We start from the raw sequence: 18235 nt of genomic DNA, 5'->3' as shown, positions 1-18235 counted from the left end.
AATATCTTATAATCTTACTCATGGGCCACAAATAAAAAACGATTTTCCCTTTCTAAAAGTCTCAGAAATGAGAAAATACATGCTTGTGAATATGCTTCCTTTTCAATTACAGAATGTAAATGTTAATTACAAATGGAGATCCTTTTGTAATCAAAGACATAGAGAACATAGCATCAGGCCACTTGTTAAATAGAATGGGATAGAGTTACTTCCTAGCCTAAGGAAGAAAGAAATCTGTGTATAGCCTGTATCTAAAGTTGTACCTATGACACCTATCCACAGGTAAACTCATTGATGAATCATTAACAACAACAACAACAACAACAAATGTGGTTCTTAAACATCAAGAGTCTCTGGGACTTTTCTTTCCCACTACAAACCCTCTATAAAACTCCCCAGAATTCCTGTCCTTGAAGCAGGAGTCAAACTGGATAGCAAGGAATAACCTCCAGGGAGACTGAGATGGGCCCTCTCTAATCCAGTATTCTACCGTCCATCATCAACAGACCCTTGTCTGTATTTCATAGCGATAAAAAACATGATTTATCAGATAATGGAAAGAACTCAGATTTTCAGGTGCCAGATAAGAAACATGCATTTTGGGGGGTAGGGGAGGTGGGGTGGAGTTTCATTACTAGGAATAGAGCTCACTCTGCACTCAGGTTGTTCTTACTACTTTTTAATTCTTTTCCACAAGAAGGAATCATATCGCACAAAGTGATTTTGAAGGTGGCAGTAACAGCAGAAAGAACCTCCGTAAATTCTGGCTTGGTACTCCCAACACCATTCCACAGTAAGAGAGCGAAACCAAGGAGCGCCTGGGTGGCTCAGGCAGTTAAACGTCCGATTCTTGGTTTCGGCTCAGGTCATGATCTCACGCCTGGTGGGATCGAGCCCCGTGTCAGGCTCCTTGCTGACAGCATGAAGCCCGCTTGGGATTCTCTCTCCCTCTCTCTGCCACTCCCCCACTCACACTCTTTCACTCTCTCTCAAAATAAATAAAAAACATTTAAAAAATCTTTAAAGAAAAAAAGAGTGTGAAACTGTCATATAGTTCGTTTCTTTTTTAATAAGGCTACAATAAAACAGTTGATTAAGGCTATAACACAGAAATAGCAAGGAGCAGGATATTTTTATCCAAATAAATGTTTGTTTAATCAATTGTTTATATATTTACTTATGTGACAAGTACTTATCAAGAGCCCACTATGTGCCAGGCACTGATTTAGTGTTGGGGATACAACAAGGAACAAGAACAAAAAGTCCCCCAACCCTGCTGGAGCTTATGCTTTGATAGGGTTAAAAGGCAACAAACAAGTAAAATACATATGATAGGTAGTAATGAGTGGTAAAGAAGAAAAAAGGGGAAGGTGAGAAAACTTGGCAGGCGTGATGAGATTTCAGACGAGGAGATCAGAAAGGAGTCCACTGAGAATCAGGGCAGAAAACAAAATGAGAAGCAAAACCCATGAACTAAGCACCCTAATTACCTCCCTCCCCCGCACAACCCCAAGGGAACAACTGCAGGAGAGGAGCACACACAATACACAACCTTGAACTATGTACATGTGCACACAATCTAGCTTAGGAAATATATAGACACAGATGCAAAACCCGTGCTGTGCTCGCTTTCAAAAGTAACCAGTATCCTTAACTTGATGTAACGTTCGCTTTCTACATATGAACGTGTTCCTAAACTACGAGTGGAACCAAACTGTATACGTCCTTCCGAAGTTTGTCTTTATTCAATATTACATGTTTGTAGATGCATCCCTATTGACACAAATATCTGCAGGTCATTAGCTTTAAAGTGCTCTGCAGAATTTTATCGTCTAACTACTCTCTTGTTCGTAGTCATGTAACTTTCTGACGAGCAGGAATGCAAGTGGCTTTTTAAAAAAATTAATTCGTACCCCTCTTTGGTTGATCCTTTTGATTTCTACATCGTCTGCAAAGATGTGGCTACTTTGTTTCTTGCCTTCTGATCCTTACACATTATTTCTTTGTCTTATTTTATACTCTGGCTCAAACTTCCAGTGCCGTGTTGAAAAGAAATGAGCAGGGGCGCCTGGGTGGCGCAGTCGGTTAAGCGTCCGACTTCAGCCAGGTCATGATCTCGCGGTCTGTGAGTTCGAGCCCCGCGTCAGGCTCTGGGCTGATGGCTCAGAGCCTGGAGCCTGTTTCCGATTCTGTGTCTCCTTCTCTCTCTGCCCCTCCCCCGTTCATGCTCTGTCTCTCTCTGTCCCAAAAATAAATAAACGTTGAAAAAAAAAATTTTTAAAAAAAAAAAAGAAAAGAAATGAGCAGAGTAGACATATGTACTTTGTGCCTGTCTTTTAAAAAAATGCTCTCCATTATTTCATTGAATGTGGCATTATGGGTACTTGCCGTGTCCGGATATGAAAGTTCCTTTCTTATTACTGATCTCTTCAGATGTTTTTATTATGCGTGAGTGTTGACATATTAAATCTATTTCTGCATCTACCAAGAGGAGCATATTACTTTTCCTCCTTATTCTTTTAACATCATAAATTATTAACCCTTCTGGTGCTCAGCTATCCTGTATTTTCGTGTAAAGACAACTTGGTCACATTTAGTTTTGTTTATTAATATATTGCTGTATTCAGTTACAACATCTTTGTAACCATGTTAAATGAATTCAGCCTACGATTTTCCTTCAAAGTATCGCACTTGTCTGGGTTTAGTAAAGGTGTTCTGCTGGCTTCATAAAATGGTCTTGGAAACAAGAGTTAAAGTGAACCACAATCTCTTTCTTCTGAACGGTATCTTGAATATCTGTAATCGACTCTTGCAGCTCGCCAATCTCTACCTAGCCTTCTTTCCTCCTGAAACTAGCCAGTTTTATTATTGGTTGATAAAGTCGGTGTTTAAGGCTTTATCTACATGCTTGCAAATGTCTTCACTCACTATTCCTTGGTGTATCTCACTTTTGCCTTGTGGGATTCAATTTTCTGCCTCAAATACACCTTTTAGGAATCTTTTCCAAAAACGGGATGTTAGAGGTAAAGGCTTTCGTGAAGGGTTAGAGATCAACGTGCAACTTTTGTCTTCAAATTTTATTTCAGCCTCACTCCTGAGTTACAGTTCAGGTGGGTCTAATGTCACTCAGTGCTTACTATTTTCCGGTCTTCCCGAACATAACCCTGGAAGAAATCTGCTGTCAGTCTCATGAACTCTCATTGGTAATCTCTTCTCTGATGGGCAAGCCAGCTTCTCGGGGTCTCTCCGGTTTACTGTGTCTAAGTTTGTTTGGGTTTGAGACTTGTCATTTCCCCCCAGTCTCCTGTGATCACGGCTGCCATCAATTCTGACGAATGCTCAGCTCTTCTCTCTTCAAATATTGCCTTTTTCCCATTTCTCAATTCCTTCCGTTGGGAACACCTATTAAATGCATTTGGGAATCCCCATTCTATCGCCCACATGCTCACTTTACATCCTCAAAACCCAACAGGGCCTGGGGCAGAGCCAGCGCCCCAAACATACCTGCACCATGAATGAACTACTCATATTGAACCCGTCGTGGAAATCGGAATAAATGCACCAGTCCACAGAAATCTGATCAGCCATTTAGAAGAGGAAGCTCAGGCATCTCCTGGAGCCCAACTTCCCAGTAGTTGAATCTTCTTCAATCTAGTAGCCACGTTCAGATACAGAGACAGTGAAATCTGAGACGATTTAATGACAAGAACCAATTGTTGAGGTATGCCACTTGGGGTATGTACTTGGTGGGGGCCAGGGGAGCTGTGATTTGTTCTCTATTTCAAAGAAACCTGATAAAATGGCTCAGAAAATACGCAGAGCCCCAACCCACTGACGCATCATAAATGGCAGGACACCAGGATTTAGTTCATGTTTCAAGTGTCCTCTGGGGCACTTCCTGTGGAACGGAAATAAATAATAGTTTGTGCTGACTGTGCATCTACTAGGATATAGTCTCACAATCCGTCGAGGTCGCACTGGTAGCAATATTAAATATTTTGTAGTTAAATCCAGGTATAAATTGAAGAGATTTGCCCTAAGTCGTTAGGTTAGTTAATGACTGAACCCAAATTTGGTCCAGTGTCCACCCAGCCCCAGAATCCACTCTTCCCCTGGTACCATCCTGCTGGTCTGGATGCTGCCAACCAATTCGCAGTCAGATGGGACACGGACAGTCATCACCGTACGTGGCACCATTTGAACCAGGATGTTGCGGCCTGTTCATCTCTGAAAAAAACTGTATGGCTGGGGCGCCCGGGTGGCTCGGTCGGCGGAGCATCCGACTCTTGATTCTGGCTCAGGTCATGACCTCACAGTTTGTGAGTTCGAGCCCCACGTGGAGGCTGCCTGGGATTCTCTCTCCCCTCTCCCCTTCTCCTCCGCTCACACTCTTTCTCCGTCTCTCTCTCAAAATAAACATTAAAAAAAAAAAACATACTGTCACCATTCTCAAAAAATGCTCTTTATTCATTCCCATGTGTTATTGCATTTAATGTCCCTCCACACCCGTGACCACAGGAAGCAGGACGCTAACTACTCCACCTCCCTGATGTGGAGCCCAAGATCCACAATAAAGTGCTTCCTGCAAACTTGCAGTGTGAGTGGCTGCGAGAGTTCAACCCAGCCTGCCCTCCACTCTCCAACCCCAAAGACACCGGGGGGTGGGCAGAACCATTCGGTCCTTCTCTTACGCACAGAATGTTTAACATCATCAACAGCATCTCTAGCAACAAAATTAGAGAAACCATAACCAAAATCCGTACTGAGAATGTATAGAAATGACATTTCTAGAACCTGTTTTGCTTTTATTAAGTCATTCAAACTTTTGCTCGCTTTATTACAATCCAGGTAGGGTGCTGGTTGTATTTGGGGCAAAAACACCTAGGCGTCTCATAGCATTTTGTCTTCACATCACGCAAACTTGAGTCCTAACCACTTCCAGCTGCTGCTGACACCAGCAGATAGCTCACCGGCAATTATTCAATTGGAAAATTTGAAACAACGTGAGTAAATCACGTTTTGCTGCAAGTGTGCCAACATTAAAATATAATCACGAACACAGGTTGGTCAGTAATGAACCAATTTGCAAATGGTGCTAAGGGTCGGGCGCGGTATTGACACAGGCCACCTCAACATCAGTAAAAGACACTTTCAAAAGAAGACAGGATTCAAGTGGTGCAAACACAAAGACACTTCTGTTCCTGCAATGACCTACATGGGTATCTGTATTAGGACTGTTAGGATTCTAACGATGTCAGGAGTTTTAGAAGCAGCATGTGGAGGAAGAAATCGGGTACAAGACCTAAGAAAACTGTTCACAAGAAAAGGGACAGAGCTCAGATTACCGCTCAGAGGGCGACCAGTACTTTCTCCTGCTCGAGCAGGCCAAGTGGAAGACCAGCGAGTGCCTGTGTCACGGCTACTCGGGTCCACACCTCATCCCACACCGTGGGCCTTGGGCTCCAGTTGGCAGAACCAATGAGCACATACTTGGTTGGGTGACCCTCGCACAATTTTGCTGTGACACCATCCTGGAGACTATGTAACTGAGATTTTACTTACCCATCTTTTTCTCATGTCTACACACACACACGTGCGCACACACGCGCGCGCACACCCACACGCACACACACAGTCTTAGAATCCTGAAAGGAAGGAAAAGAGACCCTTCTAGTTCATGGTCTCCCAAAAGTGCACATCATCCAACTCAACGGAAGTCCAGAATGTGCAGAAGGCACACAGTGTTTCAGAGGGGATAACGGTCAGCTCTGATGATTTCTTTTTTGAATGGTGGCCCTAACGTGCTTTTCCAGTTCCAGTAAGTTTTGGTAAAATTTTTCAGCGGTGTCTTCATCTAGGTCCATCTAGAAAAGAAGCGAAGACAGCAATGACCAGAGAGGAAAAATGAAACAAATGGGCTCTGTGTAAAAGGAAGGCCTTCAACATACATTAGAGAACCGGAAACAAGAAAACAGGGCCGGGAGGACAGGGCCGGGGTTTCCGACTCTGAGATCCTGAGGACGTGTTAAGACCAAACTCCAACACTCACCAAACCTACCGACGCTGCCCTTGCCCAGCAAGACTGAAAGGTCTGGTTTTTCTCTCCCCGCTAACCCCTGTGTATCCAGTAACAGAAGACATCAACCGACTGTCATATAAGGACAAAACAGAAAGATCAAAAGATTTTTTTCGAACTCAAACCGCCATCTTCCTAATGTCCACCTTCTTTCATACGGAGCTCGAGTTTCAGCTTCGTGCACTGCCCTCCAGATAAAAGCCCACATGTCCAGGCTCCATTGAAGACACCGGGTGCCACGCATTCACGCTTTGGCCAGCAAGGTCTGAGTGGAAGCATGTCGTACTGCCCAGGAGTCTCCTTTACAGGCATGGGCATCCCTTCCTTTCTCCCTGCTTCTGTACTGCTCTCTTGAGCCATAAGAATGAGCGTCACACCTTATGGACGGTAGAGGGGTGACGGAAGGACCCTGGGGACCTGACAATTTGGGGGGTGCCATACCGGCCCAACACTACCTCTCTCCAAAACTGCTTTTACGCGCAAGAAATCTAAGCTTTCATCTTGTTTAACCTGCTGTTATTTCACACTCTTCTGTTTTAAGTGATACACTGTATGTAAAAGCAAGCTTTCACCCCCTATAAAATAAAGTGGGGTCTCTTTTCAGGTCAACACCGAGCCTAAACTTCGGAAAAAAAACAGTCTCTTTCTTCCCAGAGCTGAGAGGCTGAAAATCAAAGAAAACTTAACATTCTGGAAATAACATTTACATTCATTTTAAACCCTGTCAAGCATTTTTCCATATTGGAACTGTTAGAGGTGTTCGAGATCTCCTTCAACCCCACCTCTGAACAGAGGAGAAAGCTGACTTCTCTGAATTAATCAACATTTAAAACACTTTCTTCAATGCATTTCAATGAAATGCCAGTAAAATATTTTGGTGTATGGAATTAAACATTTTCTCCCCGTTCATAAACAAGGCATTCCCTCTAAGGGCCTTTTTATTATTTATTTATTATTATTATTATTTTTTTCAACGTTTATTTATTTTTGGGACAGAGAGAGACAGAGCATGAATGGGGGAGGGGCAGAGAGAGAGGGAGACACAGAATCGGAAACAGGCTCCAGGCTCCGAGCCATCAGCCCAGAGTCCGACGCGGGGCTCGAACCCACGGACCGTGAGATCGTGACCTGGCTGAAGTCGGACGCCCAACCGACTGCGCCACCCAGGCGCCCCTAAGGGCCTTTTTAAAAGGAAGCTTACTGGAGCGCCTGGGTGGCTCAGTCGGTTAAGCATCCAACTTCGGCTCAGGTCATGATCTCGTGGCTCGTGGGTTCGAGCCCCGTGTGGGGCACTGAAGCTGACAACTCAGAGCCTGGAGCCTGCTCTGGACTCTGTGTCTCCCTCTCTCTCTCTGCTCCTCCCCTGCTCATGTTCTGCCTCTCAAAACTGAACAAATGTTAAAGAAAACAAAAATTTGTAAACAAGGAAGCTTACTAACTTACAATAGAATTCCCAAGGATTTCTTCTTCAGGATACTATGAAGTGTTACATAAAATTTGAAGGGAAAAACAAGTCATAGAGTCAGGAAACAGAAACAGCAGGGTGAGACATCACACACACACACACACGAACTGCAGCAACTTCTCAGAGCCTGTCCTGGGCCAGTGTGCATCGTGGAGGCCTCAGAAAAGGGGGAATAAAATACGAGGCATTTCTCAAACTTGGCTGACAAACTGCTTTTTGCAAATCTTCTCAAGGAACCAGAATCCCACAGGGCATATTTTGGAAAACGCTGGAGGTTCAGAGGTTCATTGTTAGTAAACAGACACCATGGGAAGCGAGAGCACAGTCCCCTCAGGCCTCACGTTCCTCACACAGACAAGACCACCGCCGATTAAGCGACGTCGCTGGGGTAACTGGTCTGCCTCCATCCCATTTTATTTTATGCCAATGCCTCCCACGTAAATGAGGCAGTGCGAAATGGGAGGCTGAAATAAACCTTGCTAACAGGGACAAAAATACAACAAAAATAGTTCTGTAAGTTCAGAAGAAATTTCCCTGTTTTCTTATATGTCACTCCATGTGTGACTTCTTTCTGGAAGAATACGGAGTCTAAAAAACAGCACTCTGGGTTTTTTCCCCACAGTTCATCCCCTGCCTCCTGAAAATACCAATGCACAGAAGCCAGTAACTGTCGCGAGCAGAACTGAACACCCAAAGGGAAGTTAACTTCACTCAGACGCTTCATGTTTCACCCAAGTGCAGCACATCTATTGAGCACCTATCACATGCGAGGCAACATGCTCGAAAAGGGGGTATAATCCTCCTGCTCACAGAGCTTACAGTTGGCCAGAGAAGTCCGGCGTTGAATGAATCCTACACAGAAGAGGTATGAGATGTCAAGAGAGCCTACGACGGAGGCACCGGACCTGGTCTACCGGGTCACACAGGGCTGAGGCACAAGCCGAGGTCTCAAGCGTAACCAGAAATTGTCCGTCAGTTGAAAGAAGAGGTAGACATTCAGGCAGAGGACATGCAAAGGCCCGGAGGCAGGAGGCAGGAGGGAGCAGATGGAAAGGAAAACAGGCCAGTGAGATGCCAGTGATCAGAACGGGAAACGAGGGAAGGGAAGCCGGGACGCCATGAGGGCCAGTTCAGCGGCCGAGCCACAGTGTAAACACATTTACCTTCTGGGTCATTACGTAATTGCTTCCAAAGCCAGTGGTGGCGCTCAGGTATTTGGTCAGGGGATTGAGAGACTCGGGCTTTTGGTGGAAAAGCCATACCTAGGAAGGAAGAGGGTGTCCATGATTCTTTTCTTCTTCTGCCCGACATGAGTGAGGCTGGTGGGGATTGATAATCAGCACTTTACCAAGCTCCAAACAAACTCTAAACCTTCTCTTGAATATCATCAGCTAACTGTAACGTCTTCATGAACCACTACTGTACCCTGAAGGAAGTAGGGCAATCTGCTTAATGGTCCTCTTTGAAAATTTATTTAAAGCAAAAACCCCTTGTGTTTTAGCCATCTCTCCCCTTAATCCCAAATTGAAGTTCACAGCATGGAGACGGGCTTTTTCAGAGTTGATACTCAGCTCATGCCACGGTAAGTACACGATACATCGTTACGTTATTTCACGTTCTTAATAGGCCTGAACGTGAACACCATTCAGGAGATGTACTGGTAAAAAGTAAGTCTCCCTACCTTCACAATTTTCCAGCCACCTAGCTCTCCCCTCTGGAAGCAAGCTAGTATCTTACATATTCCTCCAAAGAAAAGGTATTTGCTTAAAAGCTTGTATATTCTTTTCTCTTACTCAAATGGAAGCCAAATGTATACTATTCGATACTTTGCCATTTTCATTTGAACAGGCCCTTTGAGATATTTTCAACTCGGTAAATAGAGAGCTGTTTCATTCTTTTTTAAAGAAACAGTGTTCTAGGGGCGCCTGGGTGGCGCAGTCGGTTAAGCGTCCGACTTCAGCCAGGTCACGATCTCGCGGTCCGTGAGTTCGAGCCCCGCGTCAGGCTCCGGGCTGATGGCTCAGAGCCTGGAGCCTGTTTCCGATTCTGTGTCTCCCTCTCTCTCTGCCCCTCCCCCGTTCATGCTCTGTCTCTCTCTGTCCCAAAAATAAATAAACGTTGAAAAAAAAATTAAAAAAAAAAAAAGAAACAGTGTTCTATCTCATGGATGGAAATCGACACAATCAATCAAGGATGTAATGTACACAATCAATTGCCAAAGGATGGACATACACGCGGTCTCCAGCCTCTGCTAGTACAAACTACACTGCAGCGAATGATCTAAGTCTGAGAACATCTGTAAGATAAATACCAATGATGGAATTTCTGGGTCAAGGGGACGTGCGTGTGTTATTTTGAATGATCTTGCCCAACAGTCCTTGATCCAGGCTACGTCAGTCAACCCTCCCCCTGGCTAGATGGGAGAACGCTCTCTCTCTACGCCCGACAGGACAGTGTGGTACCAAACTTTCTAATCTTTGCTGATCAGAGTTGAGAAACCATCTCATTACAGCCTTAAGGGGGCTGCCTCCTAGTATGAGTAAGGTCGAGCACCTTTCCGTGTGATTAAGACAGTTTAAGAACTCTCTGTTCACACCCTTTGCCCACTGTTCCAATAGGTTGTTGTTTCTCTGGACTGTTGAAGCTCCTTAACCAGGAAGAAACTTAACCTGTTACTGCGATATGAGTGCCAGGTACCTTTTCTTGGGCATCGTGGTTAGTCTTTGGAGTAGACTTACAGTGAGGATTTGGGTCACACAAAATTTGATTACTTTTATTTAATCAAAATGTTCAGTCTGTTCCTGGGAGTAAGGATGCCCCCACACTCTTAGACGATTTAGAAACGTCCCCCATATTTCCTTCTAGTCATTATATATTTTAACTCCGTCGTGTGTAAATCTTTGAATTTATCTAGAGTTTTATTTGGGTGTGAGGTATGAAGGTCCTATTCTATTTTTTGGCACAATTTCCAGAATAACCCCTCTCTCCCACTAATTTGGAAGGCCATCGTTGTCATATACTAGATGCCTGTGTGCTGGGGGCCTGTCCTGAATTTCCTATTCTACTCCACTGACCTGTCCATGCACCTGCCAGAACTATACTGTTTCCATTAGGACAGTTTTCTTTGAAATCGTTAACGCTGAAACACACAAAACCCTTTATAGTAAAGCTTCCTCTCGTCCGTGCCTGGAATTCCTGTTCTGCAGATAATGATAAAAGCAAATGAAAACATGTGCCCCGGCGTTCACAGCCAGAGACCGGAGACGTGGGATCTGAAGAGAATCCATAGAATTCCAGAGTCCACGCCCTCAACCACTGTGCTCTCGGCCACTCCGGCTTAGCCCACGTAAGGAGGTGAATCTCACCTGAGATCCTTCCTGCACGTGCGCTGTACCCAAATCCCCATCCATCCACATCCACCAGCATCTACAACCATCACTAAATGGCAGTCAGGGGGATACTGACTCATCCATCGACATTTTAGGAAAAAACAGCAGGGTCACAACATATTTCTTTAAACTGTGACGTGGGTCACGCTGTCCTATCCAGAGCCAACTTATCCCTCAGAGCCCAGACCAAGGAAGCAAAGCCTGCTTCAACCAGCCCGGCTCCCACTGATTCCCCGGTGATTAGTCTGAGGCTTACCACCCGATGACACAATGTCTTATTTTCTCGCCTATTTTTATTTTCGACATTCTCTTTTTTTCCAAATACGACTCTAAGCGCTTTAGTACCTGGAGGTTTTGTCTTCTAAGTGTTCCTCGCACCGCCGACGCTCAGTATATACTTGACCGCCACACCTGATTTTCAGTATCTGGGATGTCAATGAGTAATCACATTGTCTCTAATGCTTTGGCAAATATATTAAGGACTCATTAGAAGTGGCTTAAAAGCACTTGCTTCTACAATCAATTTATGTCCCTATAATAAATGCGTTCATTTCTGCAACGTTTACCAAAACAAGAGTGGCAACCAATTTCTTTCATGTTTTCCTTGGTTAATTTCAACTCAGCCAAGATTTAAGAGGCTGCTAAGTACAAGCACTACAGTGACAGAGGACAGATAAGCTTCATCTCGTGTGACAATTCGGATCTGTTAGCAGAGGGCATCCTTGGGCCCTGGGTTGACAAACCCTCAGAGACAGCACTTGCATAGTTAATCATGTCTGCCACACGGAATCCACTTGTCACGTGTGATTTAAGGAAATGCACTGGTTTTCTAACAAAGCAACAAACCGATTCTCTAATATTTAAACAGAGGAAAGAGAATCTTCGTATAAGGAAACGGGAGTTGGACTGTGTCGCCTGTACTCTTGGCCTGCAAGATGACCTTCTCCATGGAACCGAGGGCCCGGCGACCATCCTGCTCTGCCTGCCCCTGTAGTATTCCGCTGGTCTGCTCTCTAGCTGTTGGCGGACTTTGCTTCCACAGACGTGCTGTCCCTACAACCATGGTATCCAGGGCTACGGTGGATACTAAACTTAAACTTCACTCCTAATACTCTGCACTCGGCCTTATGGTCCCCCTTAGTCCAAAACAGGACGCTGATGATTTACATAGCCTATCGTTTCTGTTGAGATTGTTTCCACTATCAGTGAGCTGCAATTTATATCCGCTCTGGGGCACCTGAGTGGCTCAGTCGGTTGAACATCCGACTTTGGCTCAGGCCGCGATCTCACGGTGCGTGAGTTCGAGCCCCACATCGGGCTCTCTGCTATCAGCACGGAACCTGCTTCGGATCCTCTGTCCCTCCTCTCTCTGCTCCTCCCCCACTCGCACTCCTTCTCTCTTAAAAATAAGTAAACATTTAAAACACGTACGTAAATACATTTATATCTGCTTAGCGACCGTACAAGCTACTGCAACTCTAGCGACCTACCAGGGCTTCTGTTCCATTGTACGGTGTCAGAGTGAAAGCATTTGCAAAAAAGCGAAGCTGAGGAAAAGAAAACGACAGTCATTTTGTGGTGGTTTAGAAGAGTCACCAAAGCATTATTCATTCACATACTGAAAAAAGGTTAACTTGCATTTCGTATCACTGAACACTTAAGTATCACAAGTCTAGAAGAGAAATATCACATAATCGCCATCACTCTGAGCCAGCCACTTTTAACACGGAGGTGTATTTCCTTCTCATCTTTTCCCCTTGCCTGCCACAACACAGGGACGTTTTCTGCCAGAGCTCTGCGAGAGAGAAACCTTTCCCGTAAGCAAGCATTTTCTAACATGTGCTGTGGAAGCTCTGGTCCTGCCACATGCCCAAAGCACAAAACAAAAACAAGTGAGCAAAAACATGGTTCCGTGGTCACACAATACACAGCCATTCCCTTCTTGTGGGAACTTTCAATGCATTGACGGCTCAGAGAAATCCACTTTAATGTCACCTAACACAGATTTTCCCAAATTATGCCATCCCAGAACTCTTGGGAGCTACGATGCATGATCAAAGGCTCATTCCCTTAAAGAGAAGGGGCCATTCAGATGGCTGGTGCTGCGGGAGACGTAGAGGTTCCTTACTAAGGCACCTCCGACGAAATGAAACCCTGCCACCTTCTGGTTCAACTGCTTAGATCATTTCCCAACCCTTAAACACACCTTTTGGGTCCCAAGTCGAAGAGAAAGTAGGAGCAGAAGTGTCTGTCACTCACCAGCCATATGATTGGCATCAGCAGTGTCCACACAAAGGGAGGGAGAATTCCACACGTCATATTGGTCACCATGGTACCCGGGCACACCACACTGGAATACAGACCCTGGGAGCAGAGACAGGAGCAGTTGTAAGACTCAAATTCCGTGCATACCAACGCAGCCCATCTACATGCTCCTGAATACAGGAGAGACGCCAATGAGCCAGGAAGCCAGGGCGCGGAGGGTTTGTGCTAGGAGCTGCCCTCGAAGGTGGGCAAGCCATTTCGGCGTAAGAATCACGTGCGGAGAGCTCGCTACGGAGAGGCACTCAGGATGCAAAAACTAGTTAAGACAGGGTCTCTGCTCTCAAGAAACTCCCAGTACAAAGAACAGCCACGCTGGAGGCTGGAAGAGAAAAGCGGGATCTGGTTACCCGAGTCTGCGATGTGTTGGTGTAATCGAAGGCCAGTTTATTGATCGTAGTTAAGTCCTGAAGATGAAGAAGACATTTCCAGTACGGTGTCTGCCTTCAAGAAGTTTCTGATCTACACGTCACAGACAGCCAAACCTAAAAGCCTGGGTCTGCCCCCCGCAGGCACATAAGAAGCACACCTCTAGCTCGAGGGGGGAGCTCGTGCCGTGAGAGGGGCATGGAGGGTTGCGTGTGGCGCCACAAAGACACCCCTCGCGCAGCCAGCCCTCCATCAGCTCCCTAGCCCGGCACCTGTCATTTTAGAAAGATCTGCCCTAGGAAGAGAGCCCAGCTACCAGAAAGGCCCTGTGCGGACTTTACTAATCCCTGGAGCACTGGGATTCGTCTTGCTAGTTTATTCAGGTCAATTTTTACTACATTTTACCTCATGTAGCTGCTGACCATTTTAACTCCTACTTTTCTCGCTTGTAATTTTATGTTTTAAAAGGAAATAGGACACATCAGTGTACCACCAACTGGTCAGTGGACAGAAAGCGCCCTGGGTAACAGAAGCTAGAGTTTTGCTTTCTTTATTCAGAGCTGCAGGGGTCTGATGGCACCTGACACAGACAATCCAATGCCCAGGGATCCGGTTGTCCACCAAAGGTCTCCTGAAAACAGTTAAGAGCCTGGATTCATCAGCGACCCCAAATTCTTCCCAGGAAAGTAACATAGCTCCCCCCCGCAGATAGCTGAGGAGGATTTCTTATTCTGGTAGCTAGCTAGGAAGTCAGGGCCTACTCAGTCCTAAGCGAAGAAACCTGTGAACTGAAACCCAAGGTCCCTGAGACACGTGATGTTCTAACGTTGAGCAACAAAAGAAACAAACAAGGAGGCAGCCTCGTCCAAGAACACGGTCCCCCCACACATCACAGGGAATCAGCTGTGAGGACCCGTGTGACGGGTCATTAATGAACGATTAAACTCTACCAGGTAGCCTGCACGGACCCGCCAGCATTTCCAGTGCTACAAGCCTTTAAAAGGATGGAGTTCCCCCCGGGGCGCCTGGGTGGCTCCGTCGGTCAAGCGTCCGACTTCGGCTCAGGTCATGATCCCGTGGTTCGTGGGTTCGAGCCCCGCGTCAGGCTCTGTGCTGACGGCTCGGAGCCTGGAGCCTGCTTCCGATTCTGTGTCTCCCCTCTCTCTGCCCCTCCCCCACTTATGCTCTCTCTCTGTCTCTCAAAAATAAATAAATGTATATATAAAAAAAAAAGGAAAACCAATCATACAGATGTTAGAAGGCAGCAGCATTAGCTAAAACTCCCTTTCTTGTAAAAGATGAAATCCCAAAGCTTACTAGACAATTAAAACATACGCAAAATCCCAGAGCCTTTTATGAAAAGAGCAGCTAATCCACTCTGACCTTGCCCCCAAAAGGGAGCCGCCAGAAACAAGCAGTTGTGACAACTTTTTAAACATCTCAAGGAACCTCAGAAGGGGGCTAACAACTAGACCAACACACGAACTCAAGAAATAATAATAACAATAATAATCCTGATGATGATGGCCACACAAACACGTACAGCACAGGCGCACACACATAGACCACACGCCTTCTGTACACCCGGGGCACCTCCACACGTGCACACACCACCTACACGATCACATTCACATCTGCACACACCTGCAAACCCGACAGGTGCGTGTGGGCAGGCACACCCTCGTGTGCACACACGTGCAGACGCGCGCACGCACAAGCGCATTCCGAGACCACGGCTGCGACTGCATCACACCCGGCCCCTCTTCAACCCTCCTAACGAATCTGTGAAGCAGGCACTGTTTTTCAGATGAGGAAACCGAGGCACGGGGAGATGAGATAATTTGTCCAAGGATTCCAATCCAGTTCTAGGGGAATGTTCTCAGCTTCGACTCTTCACTGAGAGGCACGGTTCTAGGACCCGGACCACAGAAGAGAGAGCTCCACCTGACAAGGTGTCCATTCCAGAATAAACCAGGTCTAGACTATCACAGAAGGCCCAGACTATGGGGGCGCCTGGGTGGCTCAGTCGGTTAACTGGCTGACTCTTGATTTTGACTCAGGTCATGATCTCAGAGTTCACGAGTTCGAGCCCTGCGCAGAGCCTGCTTCGGATCCTGTCTCCCTCTCTCTGCCTCTCTCCTGCGTGTGCTCTCTCTCAGAAATAAATAAATTAAAAAAAAAAAAGTCTTAGACTATTTCTGACGTATCATCAGAGAAGGTCCGGCAAGGGCAGACAGCTCCTTGGTTATCTTTTTCTCTCTCCTTTCTCTGCAACCCTAAGCCTGGCCCAGTGCCCTACACGCGGTAGGTCTTTTGTAAATATTAGTGGAATTAAATTTCCCCACAGTCCCACACTCAAACAGCAGAGTCAAAGCAAACAAAGGAAAATGCCATGGGAAAGACTGGAGATTTTCAGTTAAGATTTTAGACCCGAACAAGAGAGACATTCAGAGCAGCAGTGAGTTCCAGACCACAGAGGCCACCAGGAGCCAGCGAGACTGACAAGGGTTGCCTTCTGCAAAGACACACCCCCTAAACCCAGCGTCCTCATAAAGACAGAGCTCTGGAGCGTCACCCAAGCCCACTGTGCAGAAGGCTTTGTCACCCCTGGCTGTCCTGTAGCACCTGATATGGCAGACACTGGGACACAGCATGGTTTAGTGGGAAAATTTCAACCTACAGTCACAAGGCCCTGGGCTCAACTCTGAGCTCTACCATTAGTAACGAGTTGTGCGTGACGGCTGGCGGCAATCACCTAACCCTCATCTGAAGATGGGGATACTCAGACCTACTGTCCGCACTGTCCCTGGGACAGGAAAGGCATTGAATGACACACACGGGTAAAGATACAGCACCTGAAACGCAGCAGGTGCTTCATAGTAGGTACTCGCATCGTTCGTGGGTCCCGTTCTGCTGCGCAAGCCAGAGCTGCGGAGGAGCTACGGGACGGCGAATGGAGGCCCGTGTACCCAAGGCCAGGAGCTAATCATCTCTGCCCTAAAACTCTGACACTCACCACCTGTCACTCCTCTTCATGTCTTCTCTTGTCTTCACGGCAATCCTGCTCAAGAAACAGTACCGCATCTTCTAACAGAAAGCCAAGGTGACCAGAAAATCAACTGTAGTTCAGAAATCGCCACCCTGCCATTTCTGCGTCACGGAGACAGGACTCACCCGCGAGTTGAAGTTCCTGTTCACAGCCACGCTGAGCAGGTCAACCGCGTACTTGGAGGAGCTGTAGGGCTCCTGGCCTCTGCTGTGTTGGATGTCCTCGAGGCAGAAATTCGATTTCCTCGCATTGCGAGACGATGTCCAGATAAGCTGGGAAGGACTGTCACTGTGACAGAGGAGAGGTGCCAGTTCCTGAATCTGAAGGAGATTTAAAAAAGAACAAAAAAGGAACAAAAAATGGATCAAAATCTACCGGAGGCGTACAGGGTAACAACCGGGAAACTACTATAAATGTATGCTGCGACTGAACAGGTAGGTCGTTGCCGGGGCGGCTCTTACAGACACGCGAGAGAGGAGGCCAGAATGATCCATGTGGAAATGAGTTCGAGACATCAGATGAACTGATGTTTAGCTTCATAAAGATACAGATGGTTACATATAAAAATATTTATAACATATACTATAACATCACTATAACATATACTAACATATACATGGGTTACTATGCACGGATTCTCTCCCTGCTCCGTCAGCCTAGAAGCTACTGATGCATCAATAGCAACGAGCCCTCGAGTCTTGGTTTCTAATACCAGTGTCCAGCAAGAGGAACCAGATCTCCTTAGAGAAAAGGCGGATTCTAGGACTGGGGCAGGAAATGTACCGATGAGCCCACAGCATCGTGTAGTGCCAGAACGGGCATGCTCAAAACATAAACGGGAAACCATGACAATGAGGCTATGTCAAAGACATGCAGGATCCAACAGAGAGCACCCCCAATGGCCCAAAGGGACACAACTTGAGCAAATCATTTTTTTTGCACAAAATACGGTATTTACAACTCAAAGTAGGAAATGAGTATCCACAAGCCCACGTGAATATAATAAATGATTTTTTTTAGCTTTTTTGAGATCAAATCGACCAAGAAATGATTGAATAAAGAATTAAATGGGGTGGGGGGCGCCCGGATGGCTCAGTTGGTTAAGCATCTGACTTCAGCTCAGGTCATGATCTCATGATTCATGAGTTCAAGCCTCGCATCAGGCTCTGTGCTGACAGCTCAGAGCCTGGAGCCTGCTTCAAATTCTGTGTCTCCCTCTCTCTCTCTGCCCCGACCCTACTCACTCTCTCTCAAAACTAAATAAATGTTAAAAAAAAAAAAATTAAAAAAAAAAAAAGAATTAAACGGGGAACGGACAAATCTTTCTTGCAGAAAGCTTCCAGATAATTTAGGTAGCTAATCGACCCTTCAGGGGGTCAAACACAACCTCTTAAGTGTGAGCTACACACACTAACTCTCTTCCAAAGAGTACAATATGGAAAAGGAGAGAAAAACCAGAGAGGAACTTGACAATGAGAAACCTGACCGACACTACCTCGTAGTGTAGTGTAGTGTAACTAGTAGTTCGACACTACTCGAACATCTGATGTTCGAAGAGAACATCA

At 46.0% G+C, this 18235-nt stretch overlaps 1 protein-coding gene across 5 annotated transcripts in view; it reads right to left on the bottom strand.

The window, feature by feature from the left end:
- Positions 1–4446: 4446 nt before the first annotated feature.
- The window catches only part of HSD17B7 (hydroxysteroid 17-beta dehydrogenase 7), a 33688-nt gene continuing 19899 nt past the window's right edge, over positions 4447–18235 (bottom strand). For 2 of the 5 annotated variants that reach the window (XM_047076514.1, XM_047076513.1), the window contains exons 5-9: positions 16796–16990; positions 13190–13294; positions 12421–12477; positions 8705–8803; positions 4447–5864 (exon numbers count right to left, since the gene is read on the bottom strand). In XM_047076514.1, coding sequence (XP_046932470.1) covers positions 5763–5864; positions 8705–8803; positions 12421–12477; positions 13190–13294; positions 16796–16990 — 558 coding nt within the window. In that variant the 3' untranslated portion in view covers positions 4447–5762. The remainder of the gene's footprint in view (positions 5865–8704; positions 8804–12420; positions 12478–13189; positions 13295–16795; positions 16991–18235) is intronic. The other 3 variants (XM_047076516.1, XM_047076515.1, XM_047076517.1) reach the window with 3 other exon arrangements.

Source organism: Lynx rufus, unplaced genomic scaffold (genome assembly GCF_022079265.1).
Source record: "Lynx rufus isolate CCGP_SWC_20201006 ecotype Redwood Valley unplaced genomic scaffold, mLynRuf1.p SCAF_15, whole genome shotgun sequence".
NCBI lineage: Eukaryota > Metazoa > Chordata > Mammalia > Carnivora > Felidae > Lynx > Lynx rufus.
The sequence above is the reverse complement of the archived record's forward strand: the minus strand, read 5'-3'. Positions and strand labels throughout refer to the sequence as shown.